At 42.1% G+C, this 25,079-nt stretch overlaps 1 protein-coding gene across 1 annotated transcript in view; it reads left to right on the top strand.

The window, feature by feature from the left end:
• The window catches only part of LOC120921200 (synaptojanin 2 binding protein), a 30,291-nt gene extending 5,460 nt beyond the window's left edge, over positions 1 to 24,831 (top strand). Inside the window, exons 2-4 of the mRNA XM_040333921.1 lie at positions 10,274 to 10,413; positions 12,239 to 12,334; positions 24,215 to 24,831. Of these exons, the coding sequence (XP_040189855.1) occupies positions 10,274 to 10,413; positions 12,239 to 12,334; positions 24,215 to 24,358 (380 nt within the window). The 3' untranslated portion in view covers positions 24,359 to 24,831. The remainder of the gene's footprint in view (positions 1 to 10,273; positions 10,414 to 12,238; positions 12,335 to 24,214) is intronic.
• Positions 24,832 to 25,079: the final 248 nt, after the last annotated feature.

Genomic DNA, 25,079 nt, shown 5'->3' with positions numbered 1-25,079 from the left:
CAGCCCTGATTGCCGTCATAGGCTGCCCATACACTGAAATTCTGCTGAAATCAATAAGATTTCTGTCAGAATAAAATTTCCTGGCAGGAGGGAGATATTCTTCCATCCACCTCATTTGCCTGTTGGCTGAATGAAGAAAATTAAAATAAAAGAGCAGTGTATGGCTAGCTTTAACGCCTTGTTTACACAGGCATACTTAAGCATACACCCATGTGAGGGCAGTCCCATTCATGTCAATTGGGATGCTGGGGCTGGACGGATGCAGGTGAGAAAACCCTTTCTACCCTCCTGGGATGTATGTCAGACACTTATAACGGGACTGCAATATTGCCGTGGACATTCAGACAGTAACTGACACTTTTTGGGGACCAGTGACACTAATAATCAGTGCTAGAAATGTTTCACTGTACTAATGAAACTGGTTAATGGGGCATTTAAAGGGTTAACCGTGTGCCTTACCAGTGTTTTACTGTACTGTGGGAGGTGCCTCTACTTGGGGAAGGCATAGATCTTGTCACTGCATCCATGCCTTCCCTACTGACAGAAAGTGATCTGCCTTGTTTACATTGGCAGACGGCCATTCTCCCTCTGTGCTGGATGATCGGCGGGTGCCGGTGGACATTGAGTGCGTGGTCCCCGCAGATCAGCTCCCACTGTGTATAACCAGAGCCGGGAGCAGGCTGCTAGCAGCTCACATGCCCGACCCAGGCCTGGGAGTAGGGGTGCAACAGATCATCATTGATCCGTGATCCGAACGGGTCACCGCATTCGGATCGGCACACCACGTGATCCGCGGATTGTGGCCATAGGAAAGGCCGTGGCTTTGGCCTAGCTCCGGAGCGGCGGCCATCTCTGTACACCCGGCGGTGGCCTAGGTGAGCTCCCCAGAGTGGCGCACTGACGGAGATGATGTGGAAATTACAGTGATCTGAGCCGTGACTCTGCTCCGAGGAACGTTCCGAACCGTGAGATTTTTCCATCCGTTGCATCCCTACCTGGGAGCGTCCTATCATGTACTAGGTGCATAATCTGGTGCTTTTAGCAGAGTTTAGGAGCTTCTGTGTTTAGTGGAGGTTAAAGCCTCGTACACACAGTACGATTGTTGGCCAAAAAAAAGAGTGTGTGCCAGGATTAGGGCTGCAACTAACAATAATTTTCATAATCGATTAGTTGGCCGATTATTGTTTCGATTATTGTTATTGTTTCGATTAATCGGATAATAGCCTTAAAAAAAAATATATATTTTTTTTGGGCCAATTTGTTGTTGGGCAGATTACAAAACACAAATTGCCGCAAAAACCCATTACATGCTTTTTCTGCAGCTTCTCCATTGAAGTGTATTGAACCAAAAAAACAAAATGGCACCGTTTTGCGTTAAAGGGAATGTAAAGGTAATTTTTTTTCCCCCCTAAATAGTTTCCTTTACCTTAGTGCAGTCCTCCTTCACTTGCCTCATCCTTCCATTTTGCTTTTAAATGTCCTTATTTCTTCTGAGAAATCCTCACTTCCTGTTCTTCTGTCTGTAACTACACACAGTAATGCAGGGTTTGACAAATGTGCTTGGAATCTAGGATCCTCAAGAGATTCTTTTAATTTGCGGGGATTTCCTCTCACTACTTGTTTTGACTATGGGACAGAAAGTGAAGCTTTTCAGAGAGAAGAAACAGCCAGATCACTGTTCCCTGTAGACAGAACTCTGTGTGTGTGATTGGACAGTCTTTGTACATGTAGGTCTCCCGGGCCTGCAAAACTGTAAGTCAAAACATAAAAAAAGCCGAAAAACGAATGGTCATCCGCTTCTTTTTCTTTTTACAACGGAACAAAAATGCAGTTCCGTTTTTTTTTTTTACGGAACTGAACGGAAGCAGGCTAAAAACTGATGTAAATGAGCGGACTCTAATTTGCATCCGTATGCCCGTAGGAATGCCTGGAAAGATGAAATGCCTGGGTGAAAGGGGCCGTAGTCCACCAGGGTGAGTTGCTTGTTAACCCCAACTTGATGTGGCAGACGATATACAGTAATCTGGGAAACATCTGAATTTCTTGTCACTACCTAAGCGACATTAGGATTTTCATGATCTGTTTGCATGCTGTGTGTCTAATTATGAGCTCACCATCATTATAGTATCTGTATAGAGTTCAATTCATACCCAGGTATGTTTTTATTGGCACCTTATAGACGGTTTTGTTGGAAATACTCCACCCTGCAAGTACAGTGTTCTATTTAGCTTTGTAATACTGTTGAAATTAATAACGAAATAACAAACTGAATATGATGAAATTATCTAACTTAAAGCGGGGGGTTAGCTCTAAAATATCTATAGACTTTTTTATCCAGCATACTGCTGACATCAACAGTATGCTGGATTTTTTATTTTTTTTTGGTCTGTACTTACTTTTTCCGTCGTTTTCACCCGGCTTCTGGGTTCTCGCTCCCCCGCAGAGTAGGCGTTCCTAAGCTCTGCATAGATGATTGACGTGCACGTCATCGCCTTCCGAAAATATCCGAGGGAGACTCGGCACTTAATGGCGCCTTCGCAGTCAGCTCTACAGGCAGGCGCCGTAAAGAGCTGAGTCCCCGTCGGATATTTTCGGAAGGCGATGACGCGCACGTCAATCATTTATGCAGAGCTCCCCGTCGGGGGAAAAGGAGCGACACGCCCACTCCCCGCTAGGAAAAAGACCCGGAAGTGCGGCTGAAGACAGGTAAGTGTACACATAAAAAAAAAATGACACCGCTACAAGCCTTTATTAAGGCTGGAGATAGGTTAGCAAAAAAGTTAATTTTGAGGGTGAACCTCCGCTTTAAAGTGAATACAAACATGCTTGGATTAGGTGGAAGAACAGATTTCCTTGATAATAGGCCCCACAAGAAATCCAATTGCCTTCTCTATGCTCCTCCAAACATTTCTTTGCACTCTTTGGTTCTCACAGAATTTACAGGGGTGCTGTCGTCAGGGCCAAGCATTTGCGGCAGCATGGACACTTCCGGTTACAGGCAACCTCTGCCGGGCCCCCCTGAGAACTTGATGGGGCTCAGGCTCATGACTGGGAGGACTGCCTGTCTACCGCTCCCCCAAATTGGAAGCCCTGCTCTATGCTGGGAGTGCGCTGTGCGTCGTGCTCCCAGCACAAAGACAGATGCGCATATATGTGGCCCCACGGGAAAAAAGCAAAGTCCAATGAGGCCGTATATACAGTTGTGCTCATAAGTTTACATACCCCGGCAGAATTGGATTTCTTGGCCATTTTCAAACAATATGAATAACACAAATTTTTCACTCATGGTTAGTGTTTTGCCCCGTACACATGATCTGAATATCGTACGACTTTTTCACTTAATAGTCGCAGGTAGAAATTAAATAGGCTATTAAAGTCACAAATTCTCGTATGACAGAAAAAAATCAGAAGTGATTTCATGAGTTGTAATGTATTTGTATTGTATTTTCGGACGACAACTGTACTTACTAAACAAAAATCGTAGGATCTGGTACCGTCCGAGAATTTTTTTCGTGCATGTCCGATAAAATATCGGATGAACTGTCATGACCGGCTCTTGAAAGCTCTGTACGAACGATCCGATTATCGTACGATTCTTCCTCGGGTGACATTTTTCATACGATTTTCGGATTGTGTGTTTGGCTGAAGCCATTATCAATCAACGGTGTTTACTCTTCATATCATAATCACAACAAACTACCCAAATGACCCTGATCAAAAATTTACATACCCCAGTTCTTAATACCGTGTATTGCCCCCTTTAACATCAATGGCAGCTTGAAGTCTTTTGTGGTATTTGTGGATGAGGCTTTTATCTTCTCAGATGGTAAAGCTGCCCATTCCTCTTGGCAAGAAGCCTCCAGTTCCTGTAAATTCTTGGTCTATCTTGCATGAACAGCATGTTTGAAATATCCCCAGAGTGACTCAATGATATTGAGGTCAGGAGACTGAGATGGCCACTCTAGAACCTTTATTTTATTATGCTGTAGCCAATGACAGGTCGACTTGGGATTGTGTTTTGGATCATTGTCATGTTGGAATGTCCACGTCCCATGCTTTCCTGGCTGATGAATGCAAATGTTCCTCCAGTATTTTTTGATAACATCTTTCCATCAATTCTGACCAAATTTCCTGTGCCTTTTGTAGCTCACACATCCCTAAAACATCAGCGATCCACCTCCGTGTTTCACAGTAGGAATGGTGTACATTTCATAATAGGCCTTATTGACTCCTGTTTAAATGTAGCGTTTATGGTTGTGGCCAAAAAGCTAAATTTTGGTCTCATCACTCCAAAAGACTTTGTGCCAGAAGGTTTGAGGCTTGTCTCTGTGCTGTTTGGCGTATTGTAAGCTGGATACTTTGTGGAATTTGTGTAGTAATGACTTTCTTCTGGTGACTCGACCATGCAGCCCATCTTTCTTCAAATGCATCTTGAAACGGCCACACCACATTTTTTCAGAGAGTATTGTATTTCATCTGAAGTTATTTTGTGTTTTTTTTGTTTTTTTTTGCATGCATAACAATTTTCCTGACTGTTTTGGCTGATCTTTTAGTTGGTCTACCTGACCGTGGTTTGGTTTCAACAGAACCCCCCCCCCCCCCCATTTCCCACTTCTTGATTAGAGTTTGAACACTGCTGATTGGCATTCTCAATTCCTTGGATATCTTTTTATATCCCTTTCCTGTTTTATACAGTTCAACTACCCTTTCCCGCAAATCCTTTGACAATTCTTTTGCTTTCCCGATGACTCAGAATCCAGAAACGTCAGTGCAGCACTGAATGAAAGATGCAAGGGTCTGTCAGGAGTCCATAAACTCACACACACACACTACAAGCAAACAAATCACAGGTGAGGATAGTTACCTTTTTTAATAGCTATTCAAACCCCATTTGTGTCAACTTGTGTGCATGTTATCGGGCCAAAACCACCAGGGTATGTAAACTTTTGATCAGGGTCATTTGGGCAGTTTCTGTTGTCATTATGATTTTAAATAGTAAGCACAGTTGATTGATAATAAATGGCTTTAGCCAAACACTAACCCATGAGTGAAATAAATGTTTTTGTGTTATCATTCATATTCTCTGAAAAATGGCCAAGAAATCATAAATTCTGCCAGGGTATGTAAACTTATGAGCACTACTGTATGTGTACTGTCCACACCAAGGGGGGTTAAATAATATCTATAGTCTCCAAAAATAATGTAGACACCTTCTAAGGAAGTCAGATCACAGCAGCGAAAAAAAGTATAACTAAAGGCCGTACCCACGATGAGAAAATTGGAAGTAAAATTTAGTCTGACGAATGATCTGACGATTTTCAGATCGTTAGTATGGTGCATTTGACAGCCAATTATGGGTTTTCAGACGACAATGTACAGGCTGTGAAATTTTTATTGTATGCAAACACAGCGTCTGATTTTCATAAAGAGCAAGACTATGCATGCTCAGAAACTAAAGAATACATACAAAACAATTCAACACATGATGAATTCAGTCGTATGAGAATTTTTGTATGAAAGTAACCTCGCTTTCGACATGAGACTAGCATGCAACAAAAAAACGGGCGAAAATTTGTCTAATAATCTGATCTTGTGTACAAGGCTTTAAAGGGGTTGTAAAGGTTCATGTTTTTTCACCTTAATGCATTCTATGCATTAAGATGAAAAAACATCTGATGTTTGCCTCGCCCCCCCCCCCCCCCCACACTTACCTGAGCACTCTAAAGTCCTGCGTCGTAAACAAGCAGGCTTCTCGATCAGGCTTTTTGGCTCATTCATTGGATGATAGTGCAGCCATTGGCTTCCGCTGCTGTCAATCGAACCAATGACATGGCACGCCGGGCGGCAGGGCCGAGTGATCCAGTCGGCACGCCCGCTATAGCGCGCCCGCAAGCTAAACCCCTTGGGCGGGAGCTTCCCATGAAGGGGGTTAGCTGATGCAGGGAGGAGCCGAGACAGCCGTCGAGGGACCCCAGAAGACGAGGATCAGGGCCACTCTGTGCAAAACAAGCTGCACAGTGGAGGTAAGTATACCATGTTTGTTATTTAAAAACAAAAAAAAATTCCCTTTAATTTTATATGGATTTTCTCTCACTTCCTGTTTGGCTATGGGACAGGAAGTGAAGGAAAATCTATGCAATGCCACACAGATGGGAAAAAAAAAAAAAAATGTAACTGCAGTTATAACCCTCCCTGGCTCTGTCCAAAATGGAAAAAATAAAGGTTTACCTATAGTTTTACTTTAATTTGAAGAGGACTAATGGCTGGGACTTGCACACTACCTACGTCTTGGTGCGTTTGGCCTAGATTTTGGCACTCTCACTATTTTCCATTTTTTCTTGGCTGCCGTTTTTCTTTCTTCAGCATATTGTTGGCTGATGCATTTGCAGTTTCACTGAACTTTTTTTATTTAAAAAATAAATACAATATGCCCAGACACATTGAGAACAAACGATGTTGCTTCATATTGTATCCACCTGCTGGGCACCAGTAACCTGATCTCTGGGATAGGAGGGAGAATGCACTTAGTGAAAGTTGGAATAAAACTCTCTCCTCTAGGCTTCATTGATTCCACATAGAGACGTTCTGGCAGCAGATCTAATGGTGTCTGCTGAGATCCAGAAACCCACATCATTGACTCCACACATACTAAATGTACTTGGTAATAAGATAATGGCTTACAGTAACTGTGGCCTTGTGTAGGATAGAGATGGAACATTTGGGTTAAAGGTAGAACATAAGGTGCTGTATAATAACGCCTCTAAAACTAGGAAAAAGCAAACCTAGCAATGCCTCACTTACCAACATATTGTTGCAGCGCAACTTCCCTTCCCTGAGTCATGTGACCTTCCCTCCTCCCTACATTCTAACTGCCACTTTTCCCTTTTAAAAGCATTACATGTTTGGAAGTTGGTGTATTTTTTTCCAAGGACAGCTCCTTCCAGCTCTATTCTTGAACCTTTCCTAAAATAGAAATCTGCCGACCTTCTGCAGTCTGGCTTTTCTGCTTACCCACTTGCCTTTAGGACTTTGATTTACTGACCTGAAAACAATTGTTTGCATACTTGTTTTGGGTCAGTGACTTAACGTATTTAAAGTCGTATCTACGGTCAAAATAAATTTCCACCATGTGTTTCAATTATTTCTATGAGAAGAGAAAAACAGGCACCTTTAGGTTAGAACTGTATACATTTTAAAGCAGGGTTCCGGGCATAATAATTTATTTTTTGCAAGCTAAAATTAATCACATTTAAATAATCCCTAAAACATATTAATAGCTCCCCAAACGTTCCAGAAATCATTGCAAACACTTGCCTTATATCTTGAAGCTCATGTTGTGGCCGTATCCATCACATGTGTGGGCATGTGAAGCCCAATTACCTTTTTCTTCCGGGTTTTCAGGGAGAGGTGCATGCTGGGTGATTTTTTTTTTTTAGGCACAGTAATGCCCAGAGGCAATGGGGTCTTAGGACAGGAAGTTGAACCACCTAGGACCAGGAACTAGGCAGATTACGAAATCTGCCTAGTAACAGCCAGATAGAAGTGAGTAAAAAATTATTTACATTAAAGGCAAGCTGTTAATAGTTCATTTTTAGGGTGTAACCCCACTTTAATGAGATACAGGTGCATTATCTACTTACATGGAGGTTAAGGAAGTAAGGCACAAGTTCATCCACACTGGCATGGCGTTCACTGCAGAGCGGCATTCTGAACAGCTGATTTTTCTGCCTGTGGGGGAGAAATCCTAGCCAGCAGGATCTCTGGGACCAAGGCGATGAAACCAAGGCTTGGATCAGGCCGACGGTGAGGGCTGGAATGCAGTGTCTGGCGCGATGACCTCACTGGTGGGTTGCAACGGCGTTTAGGAGCATCTACCAGTGTGCATGCTCTGAAACGCCGTTGCAACTCAGTAATTTTTTATTTATTTTTTCCCAAGGCTGGAACACCTCTTTAAGTTGAGTTGGAACAAGTACATTTTCTTTTTTTTGGATAGCATAAAACACCTCTGTAATGTTTGCTTTGCTGTCTGTGCCCCTGTTCAGAAAACTTCACCTCATTTTCTGTCCCCGTGACAATTGGATTTTGAAAATTTTGTGTCGTGGAAAAGGATTGGTGATAAAGCTTCAGTGGAGACGCCCTTTTCCCCACGATAACGCTTACAGGAATGATTTTCCCTTCCTAGGGGTAGATTTCTTCTCGCTTCCCGTTTTCTCCCTCAGTTTGTTTGTCCAATGTTTGTAACCCGAGGACCGCCTGTATATATATTTTATGTTTTAAAGTGGTTGTACAGCTTCGTATTTTATTTTTTTAAATGACAAACATCATACTTGCCTCCACTGTGTAGTTCGTTTTGCACAGTTTAGCCCCGATTCATCTGGGGTCCCTCAGCAGCTCTCCCCCTCTCATTGGGTAACTCCCTAGGAGAAGTGCTCTTCCGGGGGGGGGGGGGTTACCTTGTGGGCGCGCTCCCAAGTCATTCATTCGGTGTCCATGGCCGCCAAATGTATGACTCCGCCCCGTCGCCTGCGTCATTGGATTTAATTGACAGCAACGGGAGCCAATGGCTGCGCTGCAATCAATCTATCCAATCACGAGCCGAGGACCCTGGGATGAGGAAGAGGTAAGTAAAATGGGGGCTCGGGGGTAACAGAGAGAAGTTTTTTTTTTTTTTTTTTTTTTTTTTTTTTTTTCCTTAATGCATAGGATGCATTATGGTGAAAAAGCATGAGGGTTTACAAACCCTTTAATTAAAGTGTTTGTAACCCTAAAAAAGAAAAAAAAAAAACCTGATCCCTTAAAGCAGATTAAACAGCACAGTGCTTGTGCTGTCTAATCTTCCCCTCTCTGAGCTGTAAAAAACCTGGCTGATCCTGCCACTTCCTGTGTCCTCCTCTGTGAGCTGACCATGATAATCATGGCTGCTAAGCCCTGTCTGCAGTGATCCCTCCTTCATCCGCAGCTCTCCTCTGTCCTACTCGCCCCTTCCCACCCTGCCTGTCAACTCAAAAAAAGCTCACTGCCTGTCTGTGTCAAGAAAAGCTCTAGAAAAATGCATTCCTTTGGTTTCTGTGTATTCACACAGGTCCGTTGCACTTCCTTTGTGGTGTTAAAAATCTTGCTTGCTGCATTTTTGTTTAAAAAAAATACGCAGCAAGAACTCATCAAAACGCACTTGTTACGGTTTTGATATGGTTTTGAGTCACATGACCTATGAATAAGACACCATAAGCACAGTAAAATTGTGTGCGTTTTTTTTACTTGGTAAAATGCCGAAAAAACACCTTTTTCGCCCATCAAAATTTCGGTGCATCTGTACTTTATTTTTGTTGAGTTCTGTGATCACAAATGTTGACTGTGGTTGCATTCAATGTTACCTTTGTCATAATTTTAAATTGTATGTAAACCATTTGCTCCCTATTTGTCTACGCAATATAACAGGCTTTTGAATGTTTTTAAAAAAAAAAAAAAGAGACTCGCAATCAGCGACTCTCTGCCCGTCGCCGCCCGCCTCACAGCCTCTCAAGTCTTACTCTTCAGGCCCCGGCTACTACTGGATGGGGAGCGGAGGAAGATCACTTCACCAGGGAAGGCAAGGAGATAAGCAGGCAGGCGGCTGGCTAGAATTTGAGCCAAGGTAGAACATGCGCCTGAAACTGAAGAAATATTCCCTCCGCTCCGACCAGCACATGATCATCAGAAAGGGGCACAGATGATGGGAAAAATACAACCCCCCCCTATGCTAGTCGGCACGGTGGAGCGGGGGTGTGAAATTCAATTTTTTTTTATTTTAATTCTGCACTGACTGTCTTTGAAATTGCTCCTGCCCCCTATTAAATCCAATCTGGGGACAAAACCAGAAACAGACTTGGTCCGGGGACAGTGTCCTCAATCAGGGGACTGTCCCCTGAAACTGGGGATGTCTGGTCACCCTAGTCTATTCCCCAATCATGCCTGAGGTGGCAGCTGGTGCTCCTGCACCTGGGATTCCCACAGACACTTTGTCAGTATTCCTGGAATCCTTTATTGCCAGGGTGGGAGCGCAGTGCAGATGTGAGGTTGGGTACAAAGCGACCCCTTCCCCCGCTATCCCCTGGGGAATGATCTATATTCAAATTTTTCGAGTATCACCTGTATATGTGAACTGAGCCTAAAGGCATAAAATCTGGTGAAATGTTGCATGTAAAAATGTCTCCCCCCCCCCCCCCCCCCCCCCAACATGTGCTTTTAGCTATTACCACTTGTCTCATCTGTAATGCTTTTTTTGTTGGTTCAGGCCTAGGGTTCAACATTGTGGGCGGCACAGACCAGCAATACGTGTCTCATAATGACAGTGGAATATACGTTAGTAGCATCAAGGAGAATGGAGCTGCCGCTGTGGATGGAAGGCTGCAGGAGGGAGACCGAATACTGGAGGTAAGACACCATTGTATTGTTCTTCTGTTTGTCTGGGATTGCTTGTAGTGTAAACTGTCTGTCTGGATTTTCTTGTAGTGTGAGCTCCTGTACAATTGTCCTATCTGTGATCATTTAAACTGTTTACTTAATTCAGCCTACTCCCATTCAAAGAGGAGACTTGTGCAGTTGCACGCCTCTGACTCTGGCCTGTATTCTCATGGATGACTAGCTTTGTGTTATTGAAGACAACACCTGGGTGTGTTGCAGGGTCAAGTAACAAGGTTATTTTTAAGGATATGGAAGTGTTCAATCTTTTTGTTCTTCATGTTGCATATCTACCAATAGTTTACAGCATTAAATATTTGCTTTGCTTGCTTTCGCCTTTTATGTACTCAGTCTTACCTATTCTGATAGACTTGCAGCAAGGATGGAGGATCAGCAGGACGCAGCACTACAGAGCATAAAGTAGAAGCTGCACGTGTTCTCTGCAAATATGTATAGAAATATTGTGCGTCGTATTCCCAAAAACATGCAGCATACTAGGGATGCAACTAACGATTATTTTCATAACCGATTAGTTGGCCGATTTATTGTTTCGATTAATCGGATAATAGCCTTAAAAAAAAAAAAAATTGTTGGGCAGATTACAAAACGCGAATTGCCGCAAAAACACATTACATGCTTTTCTGCAGCTTCTTCATTGAAGTATATTGAACCAAAAAAAAATGTATGTGAACGTGTCCCATAGGAAAACCTGTAAATGAACTGTAGTGTGTTTATGCAAAAAAACAGAGGTGTGACCCCGGCCTGAGATGTTTAGTAACATAATGGGGTTAAAAAAAAAAAAATAAGTACAAAAAGATCAAATAATCGCTACTGTAAGGGGTTCATTTTTTTACCGTGGGACAGTAATATTTACAGTAGCGATTTTGCTTTTTGTACTATTTTTTTTTTGAAAAATTATTTTAATTAGTTCTACAAGAGACATAAAACAAAACAGCAGCCGGCCAGTATTTACTGAGCCGAACAAGGGCCAACATGGCCCATTACACAGGTACAAACCATGATCTCTATCTAACATAGACTAACAATTTAACAAAACAAGAACACTCCCCCGCCGCTCAGCACTCCCTCCCCAGCAATATTCGGAACCTTATGCACCCCACAACCCCTCCTGCTTGGATACCGCAGTAGGACTGCTTTTTTGTACTATAAAGGGCTAATTTTTTTTTTTTTTTAACCCCATTATGTTACTGGCTGATCTATTATGAAAATTGGAATCGATTTAATTTCATAATCGATTAGTTGTTTCGGCCCTACAACATACCAGCCCTTAAATGTAATTTTTTTTTTATTTTTTTAGTTGAACACTGTTTTTTTTTTTTTTTTATCAAGTACAGAAAATATTGACATGCAGTGTCCTCATCACCTCCTGTGGGATGAAATAACGAGCATAAATGTTTTTTTTTTTTGTAAACTACTAGTCCTATCATGGAAGGGAGACATGGATGACAACCATGGCTCCCTCTGCTGGCCATAGATGGATTGAAATTTGTCTGGTTCACCAGGGACCGCTTGCATTTCGATCACGCTGGGGTGGCCTGAGAGGCGCTTTACAGGTGCTGTTTTTAGGGCTAAAATGCCTGAAAAGCACCTCAGTGTGACTAGTGAAAAGGGGCTAAATATAAAGGTTTCTGTAATACAGAATGTGTACTGCAACAGTGTAGAACATTGAATTTTCTCTAACTTTATCACTCGAATGTCTACACATTCTATATATTCAAGCTGGTGTTTATAATATGTATAGTAGCAACTTATCAATTTTTTTTTCTTGTCCATTTAGGTGAATGGTATTAAGCTAGAAAAACTTTTGCACAAAAATGCAGTGGAACTCTTCAGGAATGCTGGTGAAAATGTGCTCTTAAAGGTTCAGCACCAGGTATGTTAAACTGGATCTATGTACTGTATTTGAAATAAAAAATATTTTGGAAAAAAAAATATCTTATTGTATATTTCAAAAAAATTCAGTTTCTCAGTCATACACCGTTATCACATATATGTCTGGGTAGGCAACATACTATGAACATACTTAATGACAATGTTATAGGACACTTGTCCGATTAGACAATATTCAATTGCCTAATCAAGTAACTACAAACCCTGTTTACCCCAACGGGATCATACTGTAAACAAGGGATAATGACTCTATAATATATTATAGAACAAGAACAAACATACAAGGGTAACAAGAGGGAAGGGGAGGTGAGACGGAAGTTATCTTTTAAATCCGACCAAATCTAAGATATATATATATATATATATATATATATATATATATATATATATATATATATATATATATATATATATATATATATATATATATATATATATATATATATATATATATTGGGCCATTTATATGGATACACCTTAATAAAATGGGAATGGCTGGTGATATTAACTTCCTGTTTGTGGCACATTAGTATATGTGAGGGGGGAAACTTTTCAAGATAGGTGGTGACCATGGCGGCCATTTTGAAGTCAGCCATTTTGAATCCAACTATTGTTTTTTCAATAGCAAGAGGGTCATGTGACACAAACTTATTGGGAATTTCACAAGAAAAACAATGGTGTGCTTGGTTTTAGCGTAACTTTATTCTTTCATGAGTTTACAAGTTTCTGACCACTTATAACATGTGTTCAATGTGCTCTCCAGTGACATGCGGCGAGTGCTACGCTGTGGGCTCTTGCTGAATGAAACTAGGACAGCCACTGATGTTTCTTCATTAGTGACAGATTTCATGCGTCCACATTTTGGCAAATCCAACACTGAACCAGTTTCACGAAACTTAGCTGTTTGCTAACTGTAGCATGGGAGATGGGTGGTCTCGTAGGCTGTCTTGCATTGAAATCTGCTGCAATGACCCGGTTACTGCGTTCACCAGACATCAACACAATTTCTATTCGCTCTGCACGTGTTAACCTCGGCGACATGTCAATGGCTGTAACCAAAGAGAAACTTGTAAATAACTAATGAAAGAATAAATTTACGTTAAAACCAAGCACACCATTGGTTTTCTTGTGAAATTCCCAATAAGTTTGTGTCACATGACCCTCTTCCTATTGAAAAAACAAAAGTTGGATTCAAAATGGCCGCCATGGTCACCACCCATCTTGAAAAGTTTCCCCCCTCACATATACTAAGCCTGGACAGTGAGACTTACCCTGCTGGATGCGAGCCAACTGCACCCATTGGATTAAAGGTACCTTTGCATCTGTGGAGCAGGAGGATGCATCAGGCTCCATCAGGGGTATGGGGCGTAAATAACCAGTTTTCCTGTCCTAAGCAGTTTTGTGCAGACAATTCTTTGTATCGGCAACATCTGTTCTGTGCGAAAGACTGTTCAGTTCTTCAGGGTATATTGTCAATAAAATGCGATCATGTCTGCTTCCAGAGAATGTAAACACTGGTATGTCTGTGTGACTGGCTAAAATGATGCCTACTTGCCTACTATAAAGTGACTGACAGTCAATATACTAGATAAGTTTTATAATTAAAGTTAAACTACCTTTTCTTCATTTTTCTTAAAGTTTAATAAGAAAAAATCACTTACATCAGTGCTACATATTAAATTTAAAACGTATTTGTGTGAACTGTGAAGTTAAGTCATGGATTGTGGAAACTAACTAGTGTTGGGTGATGGTATATAGTGTATACCACATTATAGCTGTATGCAGTTGTACTCATTAATTTACATACCCCGGCAGAATTTTATAATTTCTTCCCCAATTTTCAAAGAATATGAATAACGCAAAAACTTTTTTCACTCATGGTTAGTGTTTGGTTGAAGCCATTTAGGCCCCTTTCACACGGAGGGACCGTTCAGGTCTGCCTGTCAGTTTTGACGGGGGACCTGAACCGCCGCTCCATGCATCTCTATGGAGCGTCAGATGTCAACGAAGACTTGTCCACTGACATCCGACCCGATCTGATCTGCTAAAAACAGACGTATGGGGATATGTCCCCATCGGTCTATGCGGATCGGATCAGGTAAGATCTGATGAAAACTGACACGCTGTCCGTTTTCATCAGATCGCTCCATAGGAGACAGCGGTGCCCGACAAGCCCCTCCCCGCTCAGTGAACAGAAAGGAGCTTGTCATCCGTCGGCTCAGCGGAGATCTGCGGATAGATCTCCCACTGAGCTGGCGGGAGCAGGCGGACTCCGTAGCGACGGAGTCCACCTAGTGTTAAAGGAGCCTTATCAGTCAACTTTGTTTACTCTTTTTGAATCATAATCGCAACAGAAACTACCCAAATGACCCTGAGCAAAAGTTTACATACCCCAGTTCTTAACACTGTGTATTGTCCCCTTTAACATCAATGACAGCTTGGAGTCTTTTGTGGAATTTGTGGATGAGGCTCATCTTCTCAGATGATAAAGCTGCCCATTCCTCTTGGCAAAAAGCCTCCAGTTCCTGTAAATTCTTGGGTTGTCTTGCATGAACTGCACATTTTGAGATCTCCCCAGAGTGACTCAATGATATTAAGATCAGGAGACTGTGGGCCTCTCCAGAACCATCACTTTATTCTGCTGTAGCCAATGACGGGTCGCCTTGGACTTGTGTTTTGGATCATTGCCATGTTGGAATGTCAAAGTACGTCCCATGCACAGCTTCCAGCCTAATGAATGCAAATGTTCCTCCAGTATTTTTTGCTAGCATACTGCATTCATCTTGCCATCAATTTTGACCAAATTTCCTGTGCCTTTGTAGCGCACACATCCCCAAACATCAGTGATCCACCTCCGTGTTTCACAGTAGGAATGGTGTCCTTTCATCATAGGCTTTGTCGACTCCTCTCCAAATGTAGTGTTTATGGTAACCTATCCTGTTAAACCGCTGTATGGTCTTGGCCACCATGCTGCAGCTCAGTTTCAGGGTCTTGGCAATCTTCTTATAGCCTAAACCATCTTTATGTAGAGCAACCATTCTTTTTTCAGATCCTCAGAGTTCTTTGCCCATGCCATGTTGAACTTCCAGTAAACAGTATCAGAGTAAGAGCGATGACACCAAATTTAACACGCCTACTCCCCAGACCTTCACACCTCATCTAAAGATGATGCACAAGAAAACCCACAAACATTTTGCTGAAAACAAGCCGACTAAGGACATGGATCACTGGAACCATGTCCTGTGGTCTGATGAGACCAAGATAAGCTTATTTGGTTCATATGGTGTCAAGTGTGTGTGGTGGCAACCAGGTGAGGAGTACAAAGACAAGTTTGTCTTGCTTGCAGTCAAGCATAGTGGTGGGAGTTATTCTTTAAAGACCTCCCATGAAATGACGTACCTGTACGTTGTTTTGAGGAAGGGGTTGTACCGGGGTGAAGCCTGCAAAGATCTTATTAGTACCGTAGTTTGTCGCCATTCCATGAGTGTGCGCAATTTTAAACCGTAACATGCTGGATATCTATTTACTCAGTGTAACATCATCTTACACAATATATAAAAATTGGGCTAACTTTACTGTTTTTTTTTTTTTTTTTAATTCGGTGGAGTGTATTTTTTCTCCAAATATTGCGTTTAAAAGGCCGCTGCGCAAATACCGTGTGGCATTAAATATTACAATGGCCGCCATTTTGTTCTCCAGAGAATTTTCAAGAAAAAATACAGATTTTTAACTTGTAAAAACAAGTGTCATAATTGGGCTTGGTCCAGAAGAGGTTAAAGTGTTACTAAACTCAGTAATATGAAAATCGTTAATCTGACTACAGCTTAAAAATCTTCTTTTTACATTAAAATACTGTCACTATATACTTTTTTTCCGGAATGCACTAGGCTGGTGCGACCTTCACGCTTTACGTAATGTAGTGCTCTTGTTATCAAAGTGTGCTGTTTAAAAATAGAAAGGGATTTGACCACCTTGCACCTAAAGTTTAATGTCCATTTTGGATGAAACAACCTTATGGTGGAACTTGTTCGCTCATGAGAAAAGTAGGCAAATCTAACCAAGGTTCCCATCATGTCCGGTTTTAGAAGTTCGATTTTCTCCAGGGAGAGTGCACTTTTTGGTCCTGTAGATCAATGATTCATTTTTCTTTTCTAGTGTGTTCACCAGTGAGCTCTTCCTCAAAATATAATGATGTAAGCGTTCGTTTTTACCAGTCTTCACCAGAAAATACATTCGGGGTTGCAGCTGTAGTCGTAGAAACTGACCTCTATGTTTTATAATGGGGAGCAGCAGACGTGTGATGCCTGGTATAATCGCTCATGGCTTTTAATAAGTTCTGGAAACCATCAGGTTTCGTTTCTTACCCCCGCCACTAATGTCTTCCCGAGCTTGTACATTCGTATCATCCTCCATGAATTTGTCTGAGCAGCAGAGCAGGAAGTTGGTTCCACTCCGGAGACTCTGTCTGCTCTATGTAATGCCAGGGGAGAATTGTTTTTGTAAACCTTCCTTTTTTTGGGGGGGAATTAAACAAAGGTGAATTTGTTGCCGTACCAATTGTACAGACAGACAATATGAAACTTGGAGTAACTCAACTTATGTTGAGAGAAAGACATTCCTCTCTGGGTGAGCTATGTACATATAAGAAAGAAGGGAGGGCGCATCAACCTTGTGCATTAACAAAAATAATTTTAATAAATGTAAAACCTGCAATGGTTATACTTGCATGAAAACGTGGTATACAAGCATATCAAGGCAACAGCAATAGCAAACGGTTTCTCTAAGGAGGACCAGATGGTATTTCAGGGTGGCTAGCGCGTTTCGAGGGAGGACCCTCTTTTTCAGAGCCAAAGCGATGAATGACTGGCTTCTTACTGCCGCGCCCATCCACATAGGCACCACCTCCCCTGTGGACAAAGGGGAGGAATCTGTATGCCACCGTTCCCATATTGACAGTTCATGTGTAAAGGTATAGCATTGTAGCCTCAAAATATGACTGCGGCATTATGGCGGATACATCGAACACTTTTGACACATTTTTGGGACTATTGTCATTTTCACAGCGAAAAGTGCTATAAAAATGCACTGATTACTGTGAAAATGACACTGGCAGTGAAGGGGTTAACCAAGAGGGGGCACTGTAGGGGTTAAGTGTGCCCTAAGGGAGTGTTCTTACTGTGGGGGGTGTGGCTGTGCGTGTGACGCCACTGATTGTGATTCCCTAACACAGGGAACAAACGATCAGTTACCCCCACACTAGGAAGCACGGGGAAAGGTTTGTTTACACTTACATCTCCCCGTTCTTCCTCTCTGTGACCCGATCGCAGGACACCGGCGGCGATCAGGTCCCGCGGTCACGGAGGACAGGACCGGATCGCGAGCGCAGCGCGCTCACAACCCACAGCTGTGCATCTTAAAGGGGACATACCTGTACGTCCATATGCCCAGCCGTGCTATTTTGCCGACATAAATAGTCATGCAGCGGTCCTTAAGCGGTTAAGCCTACATGCTGCTGTTTGAATTGAAACCCACACATAAATTCCACTCAATATTTGAGTCCTGCTATAGTCACATGGTTATCCACAGTTAGGGTTGCCAGATGTTGGTACTTCTACAGAGAGGTTTTTAAACAGGCTGTTTCCTCCAGTCCATAGTCAGGAGAAGCTATCCATAAAAATACATGCTTGGATACTGTTGGCAAGCGTAGCAAGATTTCTCCTATATTTTTTTTTTTTTTTTTATCCCCTGGACCAGCCAATGTTGAGTGTCCATAGCCAGCATGGAGTGTGAAGGAATGTGCCTCGCCTCCCTCTGGCTCAGCCAATTGTGTAGCGCCTGCACTGTAACTCCTTGTGCCATGCTTAAATGCAGCCCAGATTCTACAAGACCAACTTGTACCCCGCATCATTTTCTGACTGCTTAAGGCGAACATACAGTGCCTTAATAAAGTATTCATACCCCTTGAAATTTTTCAAATTGTGCTACAAACAAATGTATTTTATTGTTTTTTTGTCTTATGGACCAACACAAAGTGGCACATAATTGTGAATTGGAAGGAAAATGATAAATGGTTTCATTTTTTTTTAACAAATATATTAAGTGTGGCGTGCCTTTGTATTGAGCCCCCTTTACTCTGATACCCCTAACTAAAATCTAGTGGATCCAATTGCCTTCAGAAGTCACCTAATTTGTAAATGGAGTTCACCTGTGTGTTATTTAATCTCCGTATAAATACAGCTTTTCTGTGAAGCCCTCAGAGGTTTGTTAGAGAACATCCGTGAACAAACGGCATCATGAAGGCCAAGGAACACACCAGACAGGTCAGGGATAAAGTTGTAGAGAAGTTTTAAAGCAGGGTTAGGTTATAAAAAATAAATTTAAAAATCCCAAGCTTTCAACATCTCACAGAACACTGTTCAATCCATCATCCGAAAATGAAAAGTATGACACAACTGCAAACCTAGCAAGACATGGCTGTCCACCTAAACTGACAGGCCAGGCAAGGAGAGCATTAATCGGAGAAGCAGCCAAAGAGGCCCATGGTAACTGGGGGAGCTCAGGTGGGAGAATCTGTCCACAGGACAACTTAGTCATGCCCTCCACAAGTCTTTTTTGGAAGAGCGGCAAAAAGAAAGCCATTGTTGAAAGAAAGCCAAAATAAGTCCCTTTGTAGTTTGCGAGAAGCCACGTGGAAGAAGGTGCTCTGGTCAGATAAGACCAAAATTGAACTTTTTTGGCCTAAAAGGAAAACGCTACGTGTGGGGCGGAAAAGGAACACTATCACCCTGAACACACTATTCCCACTGTGAAGCTTGGTGATGGCAGCATCATGTTGTGGGGATGCTTTTCTTCAGCAAGGACACAAAGCTGGTCAGAGTTGATGGGAAGATGGATGGAGCCAAACACAGGGCAATCTTAGAAGAAAGCAGGGATCTTCAAACTATGGCCTCCAGCTGTTGCGAAACTACACATCCCATGAGGCATTGTAAAAAACTGAAATGTACAGACATGACTAGGCATGATGGTAATTGTAGTTCCTGAACTGTAGGGCCATAGTTTGAGGACCGCTGTGTCTGCAAAAGACTTGTGACTGGGGTGGAGGTTCTGCTTCCAGCTGGAAGTGGCAGCAGAGGAGGGTGAACCCCCGCTTTAGGAGCCAGAAAACGTGCGCCGAGCTCGCGCACAGAAGCGAACACATACGCTTTGGATTTGGTTTTGGTCTATTGCATAGCAGCCGGATCTATCAGGCTCCCTGACCAAGTCATCGCGCTGAGCCTGTGAATACATTGGAGTGGATCGATCTGTTGATTGTGGGAGATATCATTGGGAAACTATTCCTATAGGCTATTTATTAGCCTCCTTGAGGTAAGGGGCTAGCACTTATATTTCTGGTCACCGTGGAGAATCGGGCTGACTGCAATCACAATTTCTCTGCATGTCACAGCAAACCTGAGCACAGATGCACTTTATGAACTCAATTTAGTAGCCACTGGATTTTTACTTTTCACTTTTGCACGATTTGTGCACTGGATATTGATTTTTATTTCATAGTCTTATTGGGACCTTTTTTACACAGGGATTCTCGTGTGGATTTTATATCTGTATATTTATATTTTTTCACTTTTTGCAATTTTTGGATTGTTTTTTATCATCGGATTTATTCACCTTTATTTATTTATTTGCATCATTTTGTGGACAGTTAAAGATTGGATATTTATTTATTTATTTGCATAGTTTGCACATTGCACTATTTATGGATGAAGCACTGTTTGGATTATTATTATTTGAAGGATATGTTGTATGCACAGTTTGAAGTTTGCTACTTTATTTAGACTACTGTGCTGTCACTGGCACATTGGTCACATATATTTCATTATTTTTCACTCTCAATATCCTCCACTTTATGGTCATTTTTGTTGGATGGTATTTCGGTCTAGAGTGATACACTGCTAATCATTACCAGGAGGCGGAGTTTATTACATATAATATTTTAGTGATTTTTTGTTGCAAGCGCCACCTCATCCCCCATTTTATCATAGTTTGAGGACCGCTGTGTCTGCAAAAGACTTGTGACTGGGGTGGAGGTTCTGCTTCCAGCAGGACAATGACCCTAAACATACAGCCAGAGCTACAATGGAATGATTTAGATCAGGCATGTTTCAACCGGCCCCACTGGTAATTATTAGATATATCTTTTGTGCCCCCCCCCCCCCCCCCAACGAATCTCCGAGCGATGCAGGGGCCACAAAAGATATATACCCGCCATTGGTGCCCTGGAGGGGGCTGGACAAGCACCAACAGATTACATACAGGAGGATCTCCTGTTTACACGGTGGCCTCTAATAGGAGGTACCATCTCCTGGGCTGGCATTGACTCTCTTGTCTATCGTAGGAGGCGGGACTTTGTATAAAAGAGGCCGCCCAGTAAACAGGAGACATGAACATATTCGCCAGCACACCACGCCTCGAAACGTTGCACTTCTTGTGATGCTTTCCTTGCATTAAAACTTTTTGGACGTTATATACGATCCGTGGTGTGCTGGCGAATATGTTCATGTGGTTGATTGCTCCAGTACCCAGCTGGTGATCGCTTCAGCACCCATTTTCGTATTTATGAGCCGTTTCTCCAGGAAGGTGTGCGATTGGAATATTAACTAGACAGTAAACAGGAGATTCGCCTGAATGTAATCTGTCGGCACTCGTCCCACCCCCCTCCCTGACCCCTCCTAGGCTGCAGATGGGTATCGATGAGGCTGCATTCATGGCACTAGTGAGGCTTCCAGATGGACACTGATTAGGCTGCATTGATGGGCACTGACCCTAATTTTGCTTCACAGTTCTTTTAAAGAGAAGGTGCATGTTGTAAGCCGATAAATACGGTATATCCAAATAACAAGCCCAAGATCATCCTTGGTCCTGAGCGGCGCTATTCGTTGTTTGGCCACAAAAGATATACATCCAGATAACATGCCTGAGCTTATCTCTTCACCAGACACAGCCACAAAGGCAAGAGAATTCTTGTTGGGCAGTGTATAAGTGCTCGGACGAACACACTTGGAGCCCTTTCACACTGCCAGAGCCCTAAAAATGCTGGTGAAGCGCCGCTAAAACTAGCGGTGCTTTACCGGTACTTTTCGAGCACTAAAAAGCGCCGCTGCTGAGGCGCTTTGCAGGCGCTTCCCATTGATTTCAATGGGAATGGCCGCTTTAGGAGCGGTGTATTCACCGCTGCAAAGAAGCTGCTTGCAGAACTTTTTTTGACGCCCAGCTAGTGCAGCGCCTCGGTGTGAAAGCATTAGGGCTTTCACATTGGGATTGCAGATGTGGCTTCTTTCAGGCCTGAAAAATGCCCCAGTGTGAAAGGGATCTTAGACCGAATTTTAATGGTTCTAAGAATGTCGGGCAAAATGTTTTGCCCTCGTGCATGGTTCACTTCTGCAAATCTTGCCCTCTGAAAAAAGTTTGGACACCCCTGATTTAGATCAAATCATATTCATGTTTTAGAATGGCCTGGTCGAAGTCCAGACCTAAATTCAGTTGAGAATCTGTGGCAAGACTTGAAAATTTCTGTTCACAGATGCTCTACATCCAATCTGACAATCTGAAGCTTGAGCTATTTTGCTAAGAAAAATGGGCAAAAGGTGGGGATTGCCCCATCCACACATTGAAGGAATGGGTCTCCGCTTTTAGAATACACTGATGCAACCAATTGGCTGCCTGCGCTGCTCGTTTAAATAAAAATGTAACAGTCCTGTTCAGGAGTCATCGAGTTATTAGATCGACTCTTCTCGAATGGGAGCGGCCATAGATGGGTGGAAATTTTGTCTTGTCCCTGCTTTTAGTATTTGGGAGGACTTGAAGCTTCACAGCAGGAGGTAAGCCATTTCCCTTTCCCGTGTTTTTTTTCTTCTACTGCTTTTTGCATATATAAGGTTGGGTGGCAGGATGCGTCAGTGACATGTGGGGCTGAGCCATCACTCTGTCTGATAATCTTGACCGTGATACTTGGCTAGCTTTTCTGTGCAGTTCACCTAAAAGGGTCTGGAAACGTCACATAGTGATACTGCCAGGCAGTCCACACATTTTGCTGTCAGTAGGGTGACCAGATTCGCTGCTGAGCTTTTTGATTCGCAAAAGTGTGAACCCGGCCTAATGGATAATTCATTTACAATTTTTTGTTTTTTCCTGACACAATACAATATTTTAGAACCAGGACCGAATTAAGTTTTTCAGTCTGCTTGATTAGTGGCAGCACCAATTTCATGGTCCAGCATAATTTTCACTCTGTATGGGAAAACCAAGCCCTTGACGTCCTGGGTTCAATACTGCCCGGGCACCTACAGTGTTTTTGTGTGTTACCTCTGGCTGCTCTGATATGTAAAGGCATATTAAAGTATATGAAAATCCTAACAGGAAACTGCTCTCATTTGCTCCCTTTTGGTCTGTTAAATTATATAACTAAAAGCATTTTGTTATATCGGTTAGACAAGTGCAAAAGACACCCCTTGATCTGCCAGAATTCAATTTTGCCTGACTTGTAACTCTTTCACTTAACCCCAGCCCCCCTAGGCACCTTGCATCAATTATCTCTATTTTGGCGCAGCCCATGCAGCATGACTAATACAAATGTTTTGTCACGGTGCTTTGCGCGCACGCCAAGGTTTTCCGTTCCCAACCTCTATTCTCATGCTGCTGACTTCCAAAAGTTCCCAGATATGATGATTGGTACATCAAGAGGACGATAAAAATAGCAGATTAGTTATCAGTTCTCAGTAAAATGTCCAAAGCACCCAATTAACCAATTAGTTCTGTTCAAATTTTGTTACACTCAGTTTAATTTTTCAGCTATAAGGCAAGACGGTTTATTTGTTGGGGGCATTGTGTGTGTATGTGTGTGTGTATATGTATGTATGTGTGTGTGTGTGTGTGTGTGTGTGTGTATGTATATGTGTGTATATATATATATATATATATATATATATATATATACACACACACACATGCATACACACACACACTCTCACTGTTTTTAATATTAAATACTTTGGCTTTCAGTAGGAAGCGTTTTTTTTTTGGCCATTTTTCACGTTGTTGCAAGTTACCATTTTTTTTTGTCATTTTTTGGCTTCCCATAGTGTTTCCATTCATTCCTTTTTACTGGTATTTTTGTCACTGACATTCCATGGATCTCTCTCTAGGGAGAACAGCCTTCTAAACTACCATGGAAAATGCTTTAAAAGGCATACAAATCTAAATGTGCAGTTGTTAAGGCCTCTTGCACACAATACAATACTACTCATGTTTTAGCATGTACTTTTTCAGACTTTGTTTTGGATTTATTTGCGTGCATTTTGGCTAACATGCACACAAACGTATTCTCGTGTTCTTGTTCTGCACAGTAAGAAAAAATGAAAGCTAATAAGAAAATAAACTGCAATAAAGTTTATTTACAAAGTGTTAATAAATCCAGGACCCTGCATTCAATATATATGGTCCCTCACGGTACCTAGGGATCTCTGAAGTGTAGTGTAGTTCCAAAGCATCTGGGGTGCCAAGGTTTGCCATCACTGGTCTAGAGCCTTGAACTGCTGTGAGTGCGGGGGGCTTAGTGGATCAGGTAAGTTAAAGTGCTTCACCTCTCTCCTACAATAAATTTCTCACTGCAAGGAATATTTTTCGCATTTCTGGCAGTTGGGTTCCAGGAATCTGTGACTGATCCTGGTAGTCATAACAAAACTACCAGAGCCTTTTTGGGGGGGGGAGGGGGTCTTAAGTATTTCTGAAACAAATCCAATTGTTTTCTTTGTTTTGTTCTCTTCACACTTTGCTAATCCCTGCCCTTGCCTTTTTTTTTACCTTACAGAATCATCTAAATGGACCTCTTGGAGGCAGAAGCGACACAGACTCTGATGGAACATCAATAGTCATGATATTGGTGCCTGTAATATTAGCTGCCGTGGCTGTCTACGCCTTTGTAAAATATCGGCAACGCATAACAAAATATTAGACTGCCAAACCATGCAAACGCAAAGAACACAGGAAAATACAGCTGTACGCCAGTCCTTTTGAATGCTATTATGTAAGAGCCCTACATTCTATGTACTGCCTGTAAATATATTCACTAGCTTGGAATGGTACTGACCACAGGAATGTTTCAGTACCACCTTTCTGACAATATGCGCTATCTAGCCTTAGAAGTTGCGCTAAAATCTTTAGCTCTGCTATGTTTAATCTGAACTTAATTCTCTTGAAGTAAGTTATTCTTATCAATGTTTTCTGTCCCTAAATATTTTAAATAATTTAACTTGCGGTACTGTGTCTTCACATGTATGTTGTCGGAAGAAGAGGAATGTATAAATATTTAATTAGACATTCCACATATAGTGGAAAGTAATTTTCCTTGGGGTGAGGTCCAATGAAATACACCTGATGAGCTGATGGGAGCTTGCTACATTTGATAATAAAACCACACAGAGCCAAGTGGTTTTCAGTGGGCTTATTTCATTAGCTGACTTTTGGGGGATTTGAGAAAGAGGGACTTTTTTTTTTTTTTTACTTGGGGAAAGAGATTATCATAAGAGTGAATAGGAATGATGTTAAAAACCGATTGGAACCAGAAGGAATAGTAAGGCTATATTGCTTGTGTGCAATTTTGTATTCAACAAGAAAATATACTGTACTACTGGGCAATGTGTTGGTGTCTGCACTAAGCCCATCTTCCATCCTCT

The sequence above is a fragment of the Rana temporaria genome, chromosome 13 (assembly GCF_905171775.1).
Source record: "Rana temporaria chromosome 13, aRanTem1.1, whole genome shotgun sequence".
Lineage (NCBI taxonomy): Eukaryota > Metazoa > Chordata > Amphibia > Anura > Ranidae > Rana > Rana temporaria.
This window is presented reverse-complemented; position numbering and strand designations above follow the sequence as displayed.